At 40.7% G+C, this 20,417-nt stretch overlaps 1 protein-coding gene across 8 annotated transcripts; it reads right to left on the minus strand.

Moving 5' to 3' along the window:
* Window positions 1-1,773: 1,773 nt before the first annotated feature.
* MARVELD2 (MARVEL domain containing 2) lies at window positions 1,774-20,157 on the minus strand. Of its 8 annotated transcripts, none has more exons than XM_081053167.1 (8): window positions 19,901-20,064; window positions 17,092-17,138; window positions 15,204-16,367; window positions 13,776-13,811; window positions 6,780-6,928; window positions 6,369-6,540; window positions 4,306-4,356; window positions 1,774-3,724 (listed from the first exon to the last, which is right to left on the minus strand). In XM_081053167.1, exons 3-8 carry the CDS (start codon window positions 16,350-16,352, stop codon window positions 3,602-3,604), a joined length of 1,680 nt encoding a protein of 559 aa, XP_080909293.1. In that variant the 5' UTR covers window positions 16,353-16,367; window positions 17,092-17,138; window positions 19,901-20,064; the 3' UTR covers window positions 1,774-3,601. The 8 variants fall into 8 exon arrangements, with proteins under 8 accessions (XP_080909293.1, XP_080909294.1, XP_080909292.1 ...); XM_081053168.1 differs by having other exon boundaries at window positions 16,778-17,138; window positions 19,901-20,054; XM_081053166.1 differs by lacking the exon at window positions 17,092-17,138 and having other exon boundaries at window positions 19,901-20,157.
* Window positions 20,158-20,417: the final 260 nt, after the last annotated feature.

The raw sequence follows: 20,417 nt of genomic DNA on the forward strand, positions 1-20,417 counted from the left end.
TCTATCACACGCTAGTGCAGCCTCTCAGATACGCTTCTTCAAAAACACATTTAAAGTATTAAACAATTTTTACATGATTTTATATATCATCAAAAGACTGGAAGGATATGCTCCAAGCAGTATATATTGCCAGGGAGTAGAACTGATAGTGGTGGGGCTTTTATTTTCTAAGCTTATTTGTGTGTTGTTGTTTTTTAAATCTTCTACAAGTGTTTTTTTTTTAAAGGTGAATAAGTATCAGAAAAAGCTATAGATTTTTCCTATATTGTTTATCTTTCGAACATTGGTGCATCTCAGTATCAGGTTCAGTACACAAACCACTTCTAGAAATGCACCCAACAAAAACGTGTACTTCATCACGAACCCCTTCTCTTCTCATTCAGATCTCCTGTTAGACAATAACCTCAGGCCTCTACCTGTTTACTCACTGCTGTATCTTTAATGCGAGAACAACACTTGATCAATAAAAGCAGTTGGCACATAACTGGCAAGTGAGTGAATGAGTGAAAAATATATACTTTCCTCTTTCCAAGTTTCAGGTATACTGACATATTCTCATATTAATATTCAAATTAGAATACATGTTAAAATCAGGAGGAGGAAAAAAATGTATCGGGAATTGCCTTTGCTTCTCAATCTCACACTTGCCAAAGGTGGCTGCTACAGATTGAACTGTGTGTTCCCCTCTCCCACCTCACCCCCCAAAAAGATTTGAAGTCCTAACCTTTGGTACTTCAGAATGTGATATTATTTGGAAATAGGATCTTTGCAGGTGTAATTAGCTAAAATAAGGTCATACTGTGTTGCCCCGAAAATAACACCTAGCTGGACAAGTCAGCTCTAATGCATATTTTGGAGTAAATATTAATATAAGACCCGGTCTTATTTTACTATAATATGAGACTGGCTGTTTATAACATAACATTAACATAACATAACACAACATAACACCGGGTAAGACTGGGTATATAAGACCAGGTTATTGTATCGTATTGTATCATATCATATCACCGGGTCTTATATAATATAATGTAAAACCAGGTCTTATATTAATTTTTGCTCCAAAAGATGCATTAGAGCTGATTGTCTGGCTAGGTTTATTTTCTGGGAAACCCAGTAATAGAGAGGGAGGGTCCTAATCCAACATGACTGGTTTCCTTCTAAGAAGATGGCCCTGTGAAGACAGGATTTGGGTGATACATATACAAGCCAGGGACACCTAAGATTGCCTGCAAACCGTCAGAAGGTAGGAAGGATTCCTCTACAGGTTTCAGAGGAAGCTTGGCCTTACCAACACCCTGATTTTAGACTTGTAGCTTGCAGAACCGAGAGACAATAAATTTCTGTTGTTTTAAACCAATTCAGCTTGTGGTACTACCGTGTTTCCCCGAAAGTAAGACCTAGCTGGACAATCAGCTCTAATGCGTCTTTTGGAGCAAAAATTAATATAAGATCTGGTCTTTATTTTACTATAAGACTGGGTCTTATATAATAATATAATTAATATAACATACTATAGTATGTAATAATATAATTAATATAATATAATACATAATAATATAATTAATAGAATAGAATAGAATGTAATATAATACTGGGTCTTATATTAATTTTTGCTCCAAATGATGCATTAGAGCTGACTGTCCAGCTAGGTCTTATTTTCGGGGAAACACGGTATGTTACGGCCGCCTGATGAAACCAACACAGTAGCCTTGAATTTGAATTCTTACAAATAATGGGAGAGGAGGAAACAGTCACCTGAATGTCATGACCTACAGGTTTTCAATGACTTTCCAGTTTATTTTCTGATAATGAAAAATATTTTCAAGAACATGCCCAGTCAATACAGAAATTCTAGAAAAGCAAAACAATAGGTAACTAAAACTTTAATATACCTAGATATTGACATAAAAAATTTAAAAATCAGTGTTACAATATCGGTTTTCAAAGAGTAACATTTACAGTTGTAGCAAAATAAAGTTGTACAAAGTTAAATTTCCTTACCACTTCATTTCAGTATTAATCTAACTCTTTACAGGCTATCAAAATAATATTATTTCATCTTTTTTTCCAAAGCATTGGTCCTCTTAAGTGAAACGTTATCATGGGGCCCCAATACATAATAAAGTTTTCTAGTTGTTTTAGTTGGGGGGCTTCCAGGGAGGGCCTCATACTTCTCTAGGTGTCACCTCTTAGGGCCCTAAGCATAGTCTGAGAACCATGGAATTAAAATATTAACAACAAACACTAAATAAGATTTCACTGACAAAGAAAAACTAGGAAGTTCATTCAGTAACCAACACTCTTTTAACTGTCTGCTTGTTCACAGATTTTTCTTTGGTTTCATCACTTTAAAAAATTCTTTGAACATCAATTGTTTGAATGGCAGCGCTATTAATCAGAAATTGTATTTCTACACCTGGGAAATGATCTACAAGATAGATGCTGCTGAATAGGAGCCAGTAGCAATGATTTTTTAAAAACATTTTTTAGGCCATACTAATAAAACATTTCTCACGAATAAAGCCCAAAGCCAAGATAATCCTTGGGAAGATGAAGCATCCCAATCAATGAAACGGAGATTCTAAGTAAATGGAATGCTATGGGGCCCTCGGACGGATGTCCAAACAGGATGGGGAAGGTAACAATGTTCACGCAGCCTTCTGTGTGATGTGGTGTAGACAGGAATGGCTGGGCTGTGCGGATGTGGAGATATATGTGGACAGTGATACCGATTAAACATGGGAAGGCTGTGTTGGACCCCAAGGGGCAAAGAACCACAGGGAAGCATGTGCTTAAGGCTACGTGTGGTTAGGGTTATTAACAGACAAAAAAGAAAGTCACGAGACACATGGCCTTTTGGTAAGCTGGCTGGACCTGCTCATCAAGGACCTTTCCTCTGGACTTAACGCGTATTCTAGGTAGTTTATTCATTTCAAACACTTCTACAGATTCTACAAACACTGATGTGGTGCTTATAATGTGCCAGACTCTGTTGTAAATACTATACAAATATTAACTCATTTTATCCTCATAACACCCTATGAGGTAGGTACTATTATTAGCCCCATTTTACAGATGAGGAAATGGAGGTACAGAGAGATTAAGCAACTTGCCTCAAGATCATAGGGTTTGAAAATGTTCATGTTGAATTCAAACCCCTTTCAAGGAAAAAAACGACACCTTTGGCTAGGAAATTTGTTTTAGAAAATCTTAGGAACTGGCCTGAGTAAAAAGAAAAAATTGATATTCTACAGCACCAGAATTGACACATTCTCGGCACCAGAATTGATATTCTACTTGCTCATCATACCACAAGGATAAGGTCTCTAAATCACTTTTAATTTCAACAAGATGAATGTAAATTGTACACAGATGACTACAGGATCTCTTTCATTCTTAGTAAAGGCCCTCAGTAAATTTGAATTTGTTTTGAAATGTCTGGAGTGAAATTATACTGTTTTAAGATTGCATACCAGCTAAACCAACTAGAGTCCGATTCAGCAAACACTTGCTTCTCTATCACAGACACAAACATTAAAAAAAAACCCAGTAAATAAATAGTTAAGTTTGTTATTAAAAAAGTGGTTTCAAATAAGGTTTAAGAATAACCTTGTACATCCCAATTCATTACTTTATCATATTCTTGAATTCTTTGCTTTATGTGAGAAAGTTTATTCTTTAGATAATCACAGCGTTCTTTTTTTTCCAGAAAGGTAGGATCCTGGAAAAGAAACATAGTTGTTATGTCAGCCTCTGCTTCCTCAGCAAAAAACACACAAACATACATGATCACCCAGAAAATGACCCTTCATGGCTGATTTCAAAATCTGCCTAAATAAGAGTAACAGTTAAGTTATCCACAACGTTTTTAGACTTTATTTTTGAGAATAGTTTTAGGTTCACAGCAAAATTGGGAGACACAAAGAGCTGAGGCACCTTTAACTTTAGTAGTTTAAAAGTACAGAAACATTTAATGACCGCTCTCTCCAGTCTCCACTGATTTGTGCAACTAAGGATGGAGGTTAGAAACATGTAAAATAACTTAATCTTTCTGAAGGAAATGTGGGTGAAGAGTTTTATATTTGTGCTCATTTCCCTGGGTGGCTAAATCAGGACATAGAATGTAACCAGAGCAGAGCTGAGAAGAAAAGGTGTCCAGCAGCCAGCCCTGTTCCCTAACAAGCAGCATCTTAAGAATTAAAAAAAAAGAACTACTTTAGTTAAAAGAATCTAAAGTCTGTCAGTTGTTACCATTGTAGTTGGATAAGAATATGCTTTGAAGAAGAAAATGGTTTTACTCACCTTCTTTTTTTTCTTAAACTCTTCATGGATTCGTGAAATTCTCTCATGTTCCTAAAAATAGTATATTGTATATTTGAGTTAAAACAGTTGCATTCACTCAAATCCTATCCCAAGAATGTCTCAAGTACACTGGGGATTAGAACAAAACCAGTTTTTACCTAAGACTATAATGAAAATATTCATACACAAAAATTCAATTCACTGGACGAATATAGGGCTTACTGGGACCCAGGGGTAAGCAAGGAGAAAGGACCCTGCCTGCATGAAACCAGAACCTAGTGCCAGTGCCACTGCTTGCCGGCTGTATGACTTGAGCAAGCTCTTCACCCTCCCCAAGACTCAGTTTCCTTATTGGTAAAATGGAAATAATAACTGCAACTACCTCACAGGGTGGTGAGAAGGTTCACTTATTTGAAATGATCCTTATAAAGCGCTCACCACATAATCACAACATTAGCTATTATTAAATATCATTTCATCCCCGTTGGAAAGTTATTGTGTTATTAGGTACTTTCATCTTATTAGGTATTGGGATTAAGAGGTTGAGACTATCCAACTTTTCAAAATCACTAATATGAGGTTCCTTCTAACTTAGTATTCTAAGTTTTGTAATAATAAGAAATTTGTTAAGGGGTTGAACCATCTATCCACAGATGACTAAAGGAATGCCTTCATTTATCCATGTAAACCTATGCTATAGAGACTGTGAGACACTGTAAACCTCATAAATAAAATGTAATAATTTATAGTTCTCAAAGCTTCCCCTGAGAACATTTTCCATCCTTTACCTACATCTTTCTCCCGATACATTTTAATTCATCAATGCCTTTTACGTACTAAGATCATGAGTGTCATTTGTGTTCTGACTGCTGCTAGCAGCACGATGAAGCTGGTGATTCAGCTGCCATCTGTCTGAACGGGTCCTGAACTCACTGCCTGGGGCCAGGGCTGCTGTGCTGGAGCCTCGGGCAGAAGGGAGAGCTGCAAAACCTTGCCTTGAGTCTGCCAGAGAGGAACTGAATTTAAGAGGATGAAGACCGGAGGGATTATTTTGAGCAATATTCCTATTTCGTCGGCTTAGAAAAGTCATATGATTGTTTGATTTTTCAAGGGTGCACAACCAGGTTTGTGAGAGAACCAGTGCCTCCAACAGGCCCCCTAGGCTTTGAAACAGCTCCCTGGGGAGATGCTGGGAAATGAATGAGCCTTAGTAGCAGACTCCTGCCCAGAGCAAAGCTGGCCCACGGCTGATGAGAAGTGAACTACTGTGATACAATGAATATTTCTATTTTAGATAGAAAGGACTAGAAGAAATACAGAGACTAACTGCAGTTGGCCCTGACATGTGGCTGCTTATTTGCCATACCACGTTAAAAAACAGAGGACGTGACTATGGTTGACATTGTGTGGAGATGTCATGGGAGGACGCAGTCTCTCGGCCCCTACTGTAATCATGACTCCCTCACCTCCAACTGCAGACTTATGTGGCTAAGCCCTTGCCCTATCATACAAAGCCTACAAACCAGAGACCACTGGCTCTAGGCTCTAAGACTACATGTCACGGTTGGGTTTTTCAGCATCTTAGTCTGTCAAGCAGCTCGCTCTTCCCAATCTGAGCTGATCCAGATTCTGGGACCTACTCATTCTTTCCTGTAATCATCTGAGGGCCGCTAAACTTGGTCGCCCTCCTTGGACCTGTGGACCTTGCTTGTTTTCCAAATGATACTAACTGACCCTTGACCTGCAGTATTTGTTGGATTTTTCCTGCTTCCTCCTACTAGTGTTACTCAGCCAACACTATCCCATTGCTCCAGGATTGGGAAAATGTCACTCCTCTACGCATTTGGCTTAGATAGCTCATAATTACAGCTAAATTAAATGTACTTAAAAGTACATGGTCAAACCAAAGGTGCCCAAATAATATGGGTCTAAGGAGAAATATATATACTTTCCTAGACAGACAGCTGTCACAGATGGTTACGGCTTCTCTACATTTCAAACAAGGTCAGATTTTCCCCTTTCTTAATTCTCAGCACTCCCCCTAAGCAGCTGCAGACACTGACCTGCTGGCTGCCCGAATGATGCGGCAGTCGGCTCATCACTGCATCCAGCTCGTCAAACTTCCTCAGGATGGCCTGAACTTCTGCGGAGAGCTCTTTGTACTCTGAAAACTGGTCTTGGAACACAGCTTTATAGCGTTCTCGTTCGTCTTCCGTCTGAATCACAGGGTATTTCCTGTGGGGGAAAAAAAGTTAATCAAAGTTGTAACTTTCTCACTAAAAGAAGCTGAAGGGGAAATCGGCTTAGCTTATTCCTTACTGACCATAGTGTACCTTCAACTCAGGTAACAAAGAATTGCTCCAATATAAATGATTTTAAGCAGAGAGGATTAACTTGGAGAGAAACAGGAAAATGAAAAGCCCAAATGGAATCTCTCAATTACTACCCTGAAAAGGATTTAGATGGATACGCACGCCACGTAGTCCGGCAACACGATAGGTTTAGGAATGTGGCCTGAGGGGATGTGTCCACTCAGTACTTCAGTTTTCATTTTTGTTGCTCTCAGGTCTTTGAAATGAACTTCTTGGTCTCTCTGTCTGTCACCACCGATGGCCATTTCACACTATAGTTAGTGAGAAAAAGAGGATTTGTTTATAAACAGAGGGAGAAGGAAAAAAAAACCCCGAATTTATTTGTAGGAGAAAATGGAGAGAAGGGCAGGAGGAAGAAAAGTGGAAACAGCAATTAACATTTCACTTCAGAATTACATGGTATACAGTCACAAAGTTGTTCTCAATGGTTTTGTGACAGCTAAAGGCAATCACTGAGGTGGGAATAAATACATAATAATAGGTAGAACACCCTCCAACCCCCATCACATGTGTGTCAAAGATGGATGATGAAATATCAAATGTGGGCTCTTAAGTACTTTGTTTATTTAGGATTTATACCCCAACTAACTAAAATAATAAAAACTGTAGTTAAAATAAGAAATTTAGGAAATAAAAATGGAACAAGGCTACTTAAACGGCAGGAGAAAAAAAATGACATGGGAACCTGAGGTGAACCAATTCCAAACAGCCATGGAGGAGGTCAGAAAGGGAAACGAACTGCGTTGTTTTCATTATCTGAAAGGAAAGCAAGCCAATCCAGAGGAGAGGTCGTGGATGTCTTTCATGTACCCAAGGAAGTCTCCTTAACCTGCGATATCCTGAAGAGGCTGCAAGGATCTTGGAAGTGGTAGTTTAAGTCACCCTGGTTTCTAAATTGAAGAGCTCCTGGATGCCTTTTTAGTAAAAAAAAAAAAAAGTACATTCAAAAGAGAGGAAACGATCATAAGATGAAATGGCCCAGGGAGGAAGTATAGGGGACAGACCTTAAGAGCCAAAATAGTCAACAGAAAGGAAGTTGGAGTGGATGGCCGAGTGGACCTGCCCTACAACGTGCAGGCTGAGATGGGTGAGCAGTTTTGGGGCCGGGAGAAGACTGTTTGGGGACCTCATTGGGAAGTGCCCAGAACACCACCCAAGTAGGTGAGGCTGGTAGATGCCAGGAGAGGGGTTTCCATTTTACATATAAAGGAGCAAGGTTCAGAGAGGTTCAGTACATTCTCCAAGGTCTCACAGCTATGAAGTGGAAAACCAGCATTAAAACCCGGAACTTTTTGGCTCACTGACACTTTAAATGAGTAACACAAGGAAACCAGTTTACTTAGCCATATGTTATTCAATCCTCAAGATCCCTAAGGTTCTGGGAGCATGCTAGAAATGGGTTTGTGATGGGCAGGCTGGGCAGATGCGGCAGGCCAGACTGCTGGAGGGACGTGAGCTCAAGCGTGGGCGATATTACTCCTTAGAGCAGGAAGCTCCCCTCCACTGGCCCTCTGAGACTTCAGTTCATGCTTGCTGCATTCAACTCCTTGAACTAAACTGAGAGTGGTGTAGGAGGGCCCCTACTTCACTGAAAACAAAATATAAAACAGGATTTTAAAATCTTGCCAGGCAGCTTTGAAAAGCCTTTGTTCCCTCATGTCATGTCTCTGAGGCTGCCTTTGAGGTTTGGTGTAGCATTAGCTCATTCTAAAAACCACTAGCTCTTAACTCACCAAACAGTGCAGCCCTATGAGAGGATTAGACAGAGGGTTATGAAAAGCAGAAGCTCACAGCCAGAGTGCTAGGTGAAGGGGGACCAGATCACCTCCATGCGCCTAACTATTGGGCCCAAACAGCAGGAATGTGAGTGGGGGGCAAAAAAACCCCGTGGGGGGCAATAAACCCCATACACACCACTCTAACCAGTGTTTCTGATTGCAAACACGAGGCCCCGGATTTCATGACCTGTCTTTGCTTCTAGTAAAAACTAGTCTTGTCAGTAAGTACCAGTAAAGCTTTACTAGGAGGCAAGAGAAAGTAATTAAGCAATGGGGATAAGTAATGCTTTGGATATAATTACTAAGCTTTTCAAATGAATGTGCTGTTAGGCTAGAAAGAGCGAGAGCTAGCTATGTGTTTCAGTGTGGACTTGCCCAAATTCGGATTCTCTCCCCCTTTGAGGGTACAATGGAATGACGCATAGGCTCCTGCCCCAAACCTGTATGTTTACTTTTGATGCCCAGGTTAGATTTTGCCTTTTCTGGCTTGGGAAAGAAATCTGTTCAGCACTTAGGGATTTCTGAGAATTTGTTGCTGTCTCTATCTGATCTTATTTTATGTCTATTATTTCTTTTTTAAATGATCTTATTTGCTTTTTACAAATTGTTTTTGTTAAAATACAAAATAAGAAGGGACAGCCTAGTAGATAGTCCCAAACAAATGACAGGAAACTGAAATTCAGAGAGGGTAAGTAACTTCCCCAGGGTCACAGAACTAGTAAGTAGCTTTATCTAGTACTCAAATTAAGACCTGCCTGACCCCAAAGTTTATTTTCATCACACTTCACTGCCTCTCCTGTGGTAGTCTGCCAACTCTTCCCTACTAAGGATTAGGAAGAAAGCAGGTGAAAATCATACCCAGTAAGAAGCTGGAGAGTCAACCTTTCGATACAGTTTCTCAGTTAAGTCATGAGATCCCCTCTAACAGAGGTCTGACTCTAGAATATATCTAATTATGTGACTCACAGACATCCATCTCCCAAGAAAAGGGCCTTTGAAAGGATGGACTTTGCATTCAGCTCCCAGATCTTCAAAGAGCACAAGAGTATAAATAACTGGATTGCAGTCTCTTAAAAGAAGGCCCAGGAATGGGAGATCCAACTCTGCTAAGGTTATTCATGATGGTTCCAGGACCTCTCCGGATCTGGGGCCTTACAACACATGCTGGGCCCCAACCATCTAGGGTGGCCAGAAAGAGGTACCCTAGAACTCCCTGGCAGATCTTTCTAATCTTGTCCCACATGTGGAACCTGCTTCAGCCACATTCTTACCAATGACACTGACCACTCTGTCATTTTGAGGCACCTTCCTCCAATTCAGCCAAACGTTTTACTCTACTCTGCACTTAATCCCATTGGTAAATCCCACTGCCTTAAAGGGACTGACCAGGAAGCCCATAAATTCCCCTCCAGCTGAGAATGACCACCACTGCTACATCATTGCCACACGCAGCTCAGCGCGACAGCCCTGTCCAGCTGGTGTCACCACCTATAACCCCACAAATCAAACAGATTCTTTTCTTCTGCCCCTGAGGACGTCCTCAAACATATTTCCTAATGTTAGCACTGTGACTTGCAAACTCTGAGATCAGATTTTTTTTTTTTTTTTTTTTGTTGAGAGCCCGCTGGCCCATGTGGGAATCGAACCGGCAGCCTTCGGAGTTAGGAGCATGGAGCTCCAACCGCCTGAGCCACCGGGCCGGCCCTGAGATCAGATTTTGATATCACTTGTTAACAAGAGTCAACTTGTAGAAAGTGAATTTCCTCATACGAGGTCTGACAATAACGTTTGCGAACTCATCCTAGAAAAAGTGCTCCATACCTCACTGCTGAATATCACTACAGTCACCTTCGCAGTACTCCCCTTGGGAAGCTATGCACTGACGCCAGTGCCTAGTCCACCCTTCAAAGCAATTTTAGAACTCTTTCTGGAATGGCCATCAGAGCTGTCATTGTATTACTCTTGATGTCCTGAATGTCATCAAAGTGTCTTCCTTTATCTTCAGGAAAAGGAAGACGTCACTGGGGGCCAGATCAGGTGAATAGGGCGGGTATTCCAATACAGTGATTTGTGTACTGGATAAAAAGTCCCTCACAGACAGTGTCGTGTAAGCTGGTGCATTGTCGTGATGCAAGAGCCATGAATTGTTGGCAAGATGTTCAGGATGCCTAACTTTTTCACGCAGCCTTTTCAACACTTCGAAATAGTAAACTTGGGTAACTGTCCAGTTGGTACAAATTCATCATGAATAATCCCTATGATATCAAAAAGGTTAGCAACATCACTTCAACAAGTTCGAGAACTTAATTGTGAAACCTCCTATATAAGTTTTTAGGTCCCCTGTCCATTATAAACAGTCTTTCTAATCCTGATGTAGCTTCTAAACCAAAGGTCCTTTAAACTCAACTTTTTCCATGCAGCGAACATTATTTCAGGAGTCTTACGGGGCTGTGATTCATTCCTGGCCAGGGTGGAATTTATGAGTTTCCTAGCCATGAGTGTCCCTTTGAGACAGCAGGACGTACCAATGGGTTAAGGCAATACTGGCGATCGTAAGAGTATTGGCGATGCCCCATCAAAGCCATGCTCATGATGACTCCCACGTGGGAAGACTGCTCTCTGCATCTAGTCAAACTCACTCATGTCTCTGTACTAATACTGGAAGGCAGCTCAGAGGGCATGTGAGGGAGGTTGTACTTAAATCTCAAATAAAGGCCTGTGTTATTTAAACATCAACCTTGTATCGATTATCTCAATATTTGAAATGAGTATTTGTTAATTTTTTAAAACCTTTAAACAATTTTTAAATAGGTAATACATACATATGATATATAATTCAAAAGGTCCAAAGGGGTACATAATGAAAAGTCTCCCTTTATCCCATCCCCCCGCAGTTAAAGAGGTGCCCTCCTAAAGGCAACTACTATTATCCCTTGCAGGTATATCTGATACATATATTTTAGACAGCTTAAAGGTGAGCATCTATTCAGCTTACTCTGGTTGTTAGTACCACTGAGTTACAACAAGTCTAACTGAAACGTATATCTTGACAGCAATAAATGTTGAATAAATAAATGAACATAAAACTAACTAAAACACAGAGAATCAGGAAGTTAAAACAAAGTATAAAACAAACAAAAAGCCACACACACACGCACACACACATCTCTCAAATTCTATGAATAAGGTTTAAAGTGTATAGGTCTGTAGACCAGCTAATAACAGTCTCATTTGTCCCATACCTGGTCAGTCAGCACTGGGCAAGTATATCTTGATAGCTAAAGATTTATGAATACCCAACATCATCCCAGAAAAGCAGTTGAGCCATCTCAGCTACAATTCACATGATTTCACATACGTCTCAGAAATAATTTAATACAACCGACTCTTTAAAAAGAAGTGGCAAATTGTAAATCCCCAAAGATGACCAATTAACAATGCTAAGTTTGAGACGTTATCATCCATAAATTCATTTCTCTAGGAAACATCAGAGAAATACAAATCTTTAAAATTTTATAGTTCTCGGTGCTTGTGCCCTTCTCTCAGTACACACACATACACACACGCACACACGCATGCACACACACACTATCACACTCTACTAATCTTTTGTGTGTGTTTTCCTTTTTCACTAGATTTGTCAGCCCCTGTATAATAACGGTGATGATACTCCTTGTAGTATTCATGTCACTGGCCTACAGCCTAACTGGTACATGTTTGCTCAATGAATGAATTAATAATGACACTGATGAATTAATCACAATCCGTTGGACAGACTGTTCACCTACTTCATAAATCCCTATTTCAGCATGAACAGAACATTCTCAAATAGTGTTTGCACATTATAGAGAATAAAGTTAAAAAGAACCTCATAAAAGGTATTTTCAAAATGTAGGCACTTAACAAAGGACTTCTGCAAGTTAGCAATCCAATAACAAAATTGGACAGTATATGACAGTTAAGAGAAGAAAATGCAAACACGACATATGAAAAATGCTCAACCTCACTCCTGGTAAGAGAAATGCAAATTATAACTACATGAGATACCGTTTTCACCTATCAGATTGACAGATGTCAATAAATTTCCTAATACACTGTGTTGATCAAGGGGTGAGGAAGCCTGTAGTGCTGTTGGGAGTGGAAATTGGTAAAACTTCTACTGGGTCATCTGGCAATCAAAATATATTAATGAAAGGATGTACAAGTGTGCTTAAGGTTATTTACTGTAGCATTGTTTTTTATTTTTCAATTATAGTTGACATTCAATATTATACTATAGTACTGTTTTTAATAGTGAAGGATTGAAAACAACCTAAATGTTCATTTATGGTTAAATGAATTATGGTACATCCATACAATGCAATACTATGTAGTTGTAAAAAGAGAATGCGTAAGTTCTTCATGTACTAATAAGGAAACATCTTAGAAATGTATTGTTAAGTGGAAAAAATAAGGAACATAAATGTATATGGTAATCTACCATTTGTATAAAAGGGGGAGGAGAGCAAATATATATATATAACACACTTCTAAAGGAAATTCAAGACACTTGTAACACTGGTTGCTTCCAAGCAGGAAAACTGGGAAGCCACAGCATAGGAGGTAAGAAAAGACTTTGCAGTAGAGAGTCTTTTGATTTTTGAACCAAGTGAATATACTCTCTTTTCAAAGAAACAAATAAAACCATGAGTTGGATTCTCAACTTATCCTTAGAAAGAATGCCCAATATCTTAAAAAAGAACTTTTCAATGAGGTAAAATCATAACTAAAATACATTAAATTATTACATATATGTAAATAATTATAAAAACAACATCTCATTTAATGCTCTCAGCAATCTTGTGGGGTAGAAATTATTATTATTCCAATCTTACAGATGAAGACCAAGGAACTGTATGTTAAAATACCTTCCCGACTGTCACACATTTAGTAAATCATGGAATAGGAATTTCTTTCTTGAGAAAACAAAATTTGGCACCTGAGGGCAAAGTGAGGACAGAAAACGACTGCAAAGAACTTGAAAGAGACTGAAAAAAAATTTGGGAGAATTACCGTCATTTTTAAAAAACTAAAAATTTAAACATAAGGAGAACCAACAGTTCATTTGCATAAGCTTTTGTGTAACAAAATTAAAGAAGCTATAAATAGCCTTGTCTAATTTGGTCCTTTTAGTGTTAGATAAAAACTGCAAGTACTATTATGAACTTAATGTAATAGATACCCTTACACAGACAGATGATCTCCTCTGTAGATTTATAGATAAGAGAGAAAAGTGTTTAACAAATCTAGAGATAAATTATAATGGGAACTTTATTCTTACCATTTTTCTTTTAGATGGCAATGATGGCTCACTTATCTGGAAAAGAGTTAAAATGGTTTTTCAAAGGCGTGTGATGCTACTTTGCATATATTTTCATCCATTTGCATTTATAGCCCAATCTCAATTTTATAGAGGTTGATTCTCTATTTGCCAGATGTTCCTCCTACTATTTTGGCCATGTTTTGATGGCCAATGGAGAACCAAAGGAGGGATAACTGGAATTCCCTATGAATTAGGAGCAGAGAGCATTGTTGGGAATATGGAGATGGTAGAGACTATTTGGTGAGTTGCTTCGAATTACCTAGAGATTTTATTTATTCTTGGCTCCCATTCCCTTGCACAGTTAGAGTTTGGGACAGTTACAGTATAAAGTTAATAGGAAAAAGCCACAGGACATTACATCTTCTAACTTTTAGAAAGGTACAGCAACACACAAACCAGCACAACCTCCAACATCAGAGATGATTCAAATCTAATCAACCATTACGAAAAGTCTGACAGAAACAAAAAGTCTGATAGAAACAAGTTTTTGTTGAAAAAGGGAAAATCAATGAAAGCATTATGTTGATAATTGCAGTCATATTCACGCACAATTTTGAAATGACATTAAAAACTCTGTTCTTACTAAAGTTGCATAAAATTAGGAGGATGTGTGTGGGTTTCTCTATCTAGATTTGACACTGATTGGAATTTAAAGTTCTCTACTTTGTATACACAAAGTATACACTTTGTATACTTCTCCTTCTCCTTCTTATACTTAATTAGTTAACTCCTAGAAATAAAATCAAGTACATGGCTCCCATTCTAATTCTGGAACACTCATCTGGCTAAAATAAGGATAAAACATCAAAATGCCTGGGCAAGTTTTCACAATGTATGTTTATTACAACCTGCCCTCTCAATAATTAAAAAAAAAATCAAATGTGGTTCATCATATTCTTACTTGACTTTATTTAACTCGTGGAAGAAAGTGGGACACATCATAACAGATTTAAATGAGCACTTTCCTCCTTTAACTGAAAAATTATGTTTTTTAAATTGTCTTACCATACTAAAGAATCAAGATTGTTCTCAAACTGTAATGATGAGACACTTAATTTACTGAATATGTTATTATTATTCTTTGCGGGAATTCAGTAGCTGTGTTTTCCCCTTAAGCATCAGAAAGACTTAATAATGCAGCCAACAAACTATATATTACACGTCTCGTGTCTATTTGCAATGTTATACAACAGTAACACACTAGAATGCATTATCTCAGTCATAGCATGTCAGATTCTGAGCTAGGACTGTTGAATTTCAGATCATAAAAACAAACAAACAAAAAAGACTTCTATAAAATCTTTGTTTTGAGAACTATACGTATTTAACAAGGGAGTAAATAACAGAAAAGACATTAAAAAAATGAAAGACTGTGACATTCCTTACCTCCTGTTGTTGCATGTATTCCCTATGTCTCCGAGCTGCCTCATGCCTCCATAACTTTAGGCAAACCAAAGCACTAATGAGATAAACAATCATGGTGACAAACAAGAAGATCATTGCTGCTATCTGTCCTCCTTCTACCCGGCAGAACGCCGCATTCACTGGTGTATTAAATATTGGATAGTAGCACAGTCCACCTCGGTTGATATCATTCACATAGACTATGGCTGCAGCCATATACAAAATAAACAAGGCAACGTTAATTCCAAATTCAGTTAGGGGCCACCAGTTAGAGTCCAAAAGAATGGTCTGATAATACATGGACATGCCGAGAACCAAAATAATAATGGTGGTGATCCAAGCTAAAGCAGCAACCACAAGTACAAAAGGGGTTTTGGGGCCACTGTAGTAATAGCCCCCATATATACTGCCCAGGCCACCAATGCCTCCCATGGCGTTAGATGGTGAATATCCAAACATGTTATACCACTCGCTGTCCTTGTGAATGTAAGCTGTGACACAAGCAAAGACGCCGGCCCCCAGGAGCAGCTCCACCACACCCAGAATTCTCAGCAGGCCTGCCCACGACTTCATGTAGGAATACCTCAGGTTATACTCCTCTACCTTCTCGCTGTATGTTCGAGCTGTTTGTGTGTGTCGGCCTAGAGATCCATAGGGATCCTGGGGAAGCATTGCTTCAGCCTCTTTCCGGGAATTATACGTTCCTTCTGACCCTCCACAAGTATCTTGGCAGGAGTTGGAGGGTAAACGGTGGTTTGGTCTTACTGGAGAGGCTGGAGGTGAGCATTCCACTCCATCGGAGATATATCTGATGTCCGACACTGGCTTATCCCATTCTGGGTCCTTTTTCTTCCCTCTGAAGAAGTTCTTCCAGGACTCGGGGACAAAGCGCCTCACGGGTTTGAGATCTGGTGCTATGGCCGGTTCCTCTGTGTCACTTGAGTAGAAGTCAGGGCCGAATGGTGGCTGTAATGGGAGAGGGGGTGGTGGCAAAGGATCAGCGCTCAAAGCCAGCTCACTGTCATGAAGAGTCTGGAGGGTTCTTATGGTGCCATCTTGATAGGCCAAGTCCCCTGGGACCTCATCGTAGTGCCTGTCCCGATTCCTGGATCTTCCATCGTTTGTCGACATTTGTGATTTCTACACCTGTGGCCAAGATTAAAGTTATCACTTATGCTTAGCAATTTATTATTTCAATGATGCCGATTTTATTTACTTAGTGGCAAATGACCATATTTAGGAAACCACCATGATTACGTTAATTATTATGATATATAAAAATGACAACATAAATGTTTAAACGTGTAACAATTATGTTAGCCAGGGACATAGTCATCATTCTATATGATTTGAAGGGCAATCAAAATTTTAAATCTTAGTTCTGAATTAAAAGTTGTAAGTCTAATTTATCTGTGAGCCCTATAAGCAACAAAATGTAAAAAACAAAAATAAGACTTTATTTAACATAAATTTTAAGAAGACAGGATGCTACCTCATTCCAAGCAGAGTCCTTTCCTCAAACAGCTAAGTAAAAATATTTAAGAGTTTAAGCATACCAAAATTTGATGGGTCAGCAAATACTCTTCATTTTTATTACTTCAAATCTGCTTTGGAATGAACAGCCCAAGAGAAGCAGCCTGTTAAACATAGGGAATGAAGAGCCCCTTTCCTTCCTAAATCAGGAAAGTCACTTGGGGAGCTGCTTCTCCCCCTCTAAATATTAACACTTAATATTAGATTTTAAAAATTGATTTCCCAGAAAAAAAAATCACCAAAGGTAATGATTCCCCAAAAGTATTATACGACACAGAACAGCAGCAATGATCATGTATATCCCTCTTTCCAGAGCAATTATCTAAAGGTGACTTGCTGTTGCTATGGAGACTCAGGAGGTATCTTAGAGGGTATTCAATCCACCTAAAAAAATAAAGCACAGAAAAAGCACTTTTACTAAACCTGTTGACTTCCTTCATGAAATCAATGACCTGGACACATATACAAAAAGAAGGAAACCACCTGCTAATCTAACTCCTAGGTTTAAAGCACATGAATTTCTCCCTCAAATTGCTTATAAGTGTGTCTTTACTTGAAGACTCTTTGGGCACATGACATTGTACCTGGCACTGTGAAGGTGGTATCAAGATTTAAATGGATAATCCCACATTTATGGTGTTAAACAATTTAGAAATTCCTAAGGTTTTGTTTTACTTTGTAAAATGAAGACCAATCGTTCAACAAATATTTTCCGAGCACCTACCACGTACCAGGTTTATCAGTGCTGCGTACCTTGCTGAAGGTGTATCAGTGAGTGAAGCTAACTAAAATCTCTGCCTTTGTGGAGCTTACATTCCTGTGTGTGTGTGTGTGTGTGTGTGTGTGTGTGTGTTGGGGGGGTTTAACAGATGATAGATAAGGGAAGTGAAATCTATCAGATGCAAAGGAACAAAGTTGAAGAAAGGAGATAAGGAGTGCATTGTGGGCAGGGAGTTACAACTGTATTATTATTTTTTATTTTTCAATTACAGTTGACATTCAACATTATTAGGTGTTAAATTTTAAATGGAACCACCAGGGAAGTCTTCACAGAGAACGTGACCTCTGAATACAGAAATGAAGGAGGTGAAGGAAGAAGCCAGGCAGGAATCAGGGGTAAGTATTCCACACAGGTGGAGCTGCTAGGGCAAAAGCCTTGAGTGCCTGGCACGTTGGAGAACTATTAAGGCGTGGAGGCCGGCATGGCAATAGCGGAGAGAGAGGGTGAATAGTAGAATTGAGGCCATCTGAATCATTAGGGCCTTGAAAGCCATTGGAAAGGATTTTGGCTTTTACTGGGAGTGAGATGAGAAGCCACTGGAGAATTCTGAGTAGAGGAGTGACACCATCTGACTGGTTTTAATAGGATCATTCTGTACTGTGTTGAGAGTACACTCGAGGAGACAAGTGTGAAAACAGGGAGACTGGCTATGAGGCCACCAAAATAATCTAGTGGGCCATGGTGGTAGCAAAAAGTGGTGAAATTCTAGACACAGGGAATTAAACTTTTTTTATTATAGAAAATTTCAAACATAAAAAGGGGAGAGAATAGTGTTATGAAGCCTTACGTATGCCTCAACCAGCTTCAATAATGATCAATTTATGACCCATCTTGTTTCATCTATACCCACTACCTTATTCCCTCTGCCAATAGATTACTTTGAAGCAAATCCCAGACATCAGATCATTTCACCTGCAACATACTTCCACCTCTCCCCTTTAGCCTTGAGGAGAAGCAGTCTGAAGAGACTCTGAGATACCTGTTAGAAATCAAGCTGGAGGTGTCAAAGAGGCAGTCTATAAAGAGAAGGGTGTACTGCCATAGACTAGATAAGATTCACCCAGGAGATGGGTATAGATGGAGAAGTGGTCTAAATTCCGGGGTCTTCTAATGGGGCACTCCAATTTTATTTCATTTTTTTTAAAGGAGGGCGCAGCTCACAGTGGCCCATGTGGGAATCAAACCGGCAACCTTGGTGTTATTGGCACCACCAACGGAGCTAACCAGCCACCCCAGGGGTCACTCCAATTTTAAATAATTATCCAGGTCTTCCCAGCATGGTGCAAAGTAGGAGCTCAATAAGTGATAGCAATTAGCGGGTGGTTTTTTTTTTATCTCTGTTTTTTTCTCTTTATCTGTTTTCTAACAAAGTTTAAATTCTAGAAATGCAAAGTACCACTATAGTTTTAAAATACATTTTCCTAAGCAAAACAGAAGCAAAAGCACCATAAACAGCTTTAGCAATTTTTACACAATATCCCACAATATCTATGCTATATATGCATTTAAAGGATACCCCATTGCTAAATTTAACTCACTGGTAAAAAAAAGTGTGCTTCCCTGTAATGGATTTATCTTCACCTGTGAAAATGGCTTATTTAAATTAGACCAGTTTATCAGTGTTTAAATGAAAAGCAAAAAAAAATTTTTTTGAAGAATTGTACAATAGCAAAATATGTGCTTTTTGGAAAGGGAACGGTCAGCCGTATTTTGGCCCATCTTAAATATCTGGCTATCCCTCAGATCTGTCAGGGTGTCACTGGGAGCCCGCCTAAGATGCAGCATCTGAGGCCGAGTGGTCTTTGTGTTGGTCACGCCCAGGACCCATTCCGTGGGGACACGGTAACTGGGAAAGCCACGGCGGCGGGGGGAGAAACGGTTTCCCCTCCAGCAAAACGTCACAGGAATTGAGCTGGGTCACCTTTACGCAAACAGAATCGCAGCGTTAGCGGGCTTTCACGTTTTGCTGGACCCAAGAAAGGGGAAGCTTTCGGATGTCTTGGAGCTTCCGGGAGGTTGGGAAAGGCCTCGAGGGTTTGCGCTTCACCCACGAGTGAGTGCCCCGGGTTACTGAGCAGCTTTGCTCGGGGCTCCGCCGACTCGGCTCGGCGCCCGGTCCCCCCCGTCTCGGTCCGTCTTCCGCCCACCGCCTGAACGCTCCGTCTCGGCGTCCGAGGGAAACTCCACTCAGTCTTTGGAGATTCTGCCCCAAAGTGGCCGGAACCCAGCCGCTCCGCCTGCCCGGGTCCAACCGCCCAGGCTCACCGCGCCCGGAAGAACGGCGGCGCGCGCACCTGTGTCCCGACTGAGACCCCACTGAGACCCCTCCCGCGCCCCCGCCCCTGCTTTTCCCGCGGACCCTCACCTCTCACCGCGTCCGGCCTCAGCCGCAGGTGATGGCGGGACGGGCTGATCAGCGAGCGCCGCGCACCCGGGAAGCTCCGAGGGGCCCGGCCAGCGCCCAGAGGGGCCGAGGAGCCCCCTTCCCCACGCGCGCACCTGCCGGGCCGCCGGGCCCCGCCCTGTCACGTGGGCCCCACCCCTCGGACCCCCCGCACCTGCTCCGCCACCGGAAGAGCGCGCACGCCGCCCGCGGCACTGAAACTGGATCGGTCTCCCGGGGCGGGGCCCAGCCCAGCCCCGCCCCGCCCGGCTTTGTGTCCGCTCTCCCACCGGGAGCCGGGGCGGGGCGGGGCCCGCACCCCAGCACCTCGCTGCCGAGGTGACGAAACCCGGCTTCGCCCCGGGTGCTCGGGAAAGGTAGTTTCGGGTGTGATTAACCCCTCGGCGGGGAGCTCTCCCTTCCCTATTTTTTGAAAAGTTAGACACTGGATGGAGATTCACGTACTATGCACAATGACACACAGCAGGCAGTACGTGTT

Source organism: Rhinolophus hipposideros (assembly GCF_964194185.1).
Source record: "Rhinolophus hipposideros genome assembly, chromosome: 7".
Classification (NCBI taxonomy): domain Eukaryota; kingdom Metazoa; phylum Chordata; class Mammalia; order Chiroptera; family Rhinolophidae; genus Rhinolophus; species Rhinolophus hipposideros.

Bases quoted from the DNA above. Each gene is read 5' to 3' on its own strand.
- MARVELD2 (XM_081053166.1), bottom strand. From the start codon at position 16,352: ATGTCGACAAACGATGGAAGATCCAGGAATCGGGACAGGCACTACGAT. The intron at 4,357-6,368 runs GTCAGTGTCTGC...TACTATTTTTAG, and splicing joins ATCATTCGGGCAGCCAGCAG to GAACATGAGAGAATTTCACG. The intron at 3,725-4,305 runs GTGAGTAAAACC...TTTCTTTTCCAG, and splicing joins AGTTTAAGAAAAAAAAGAAG to GATCCTACCTTTCTGGAAAA.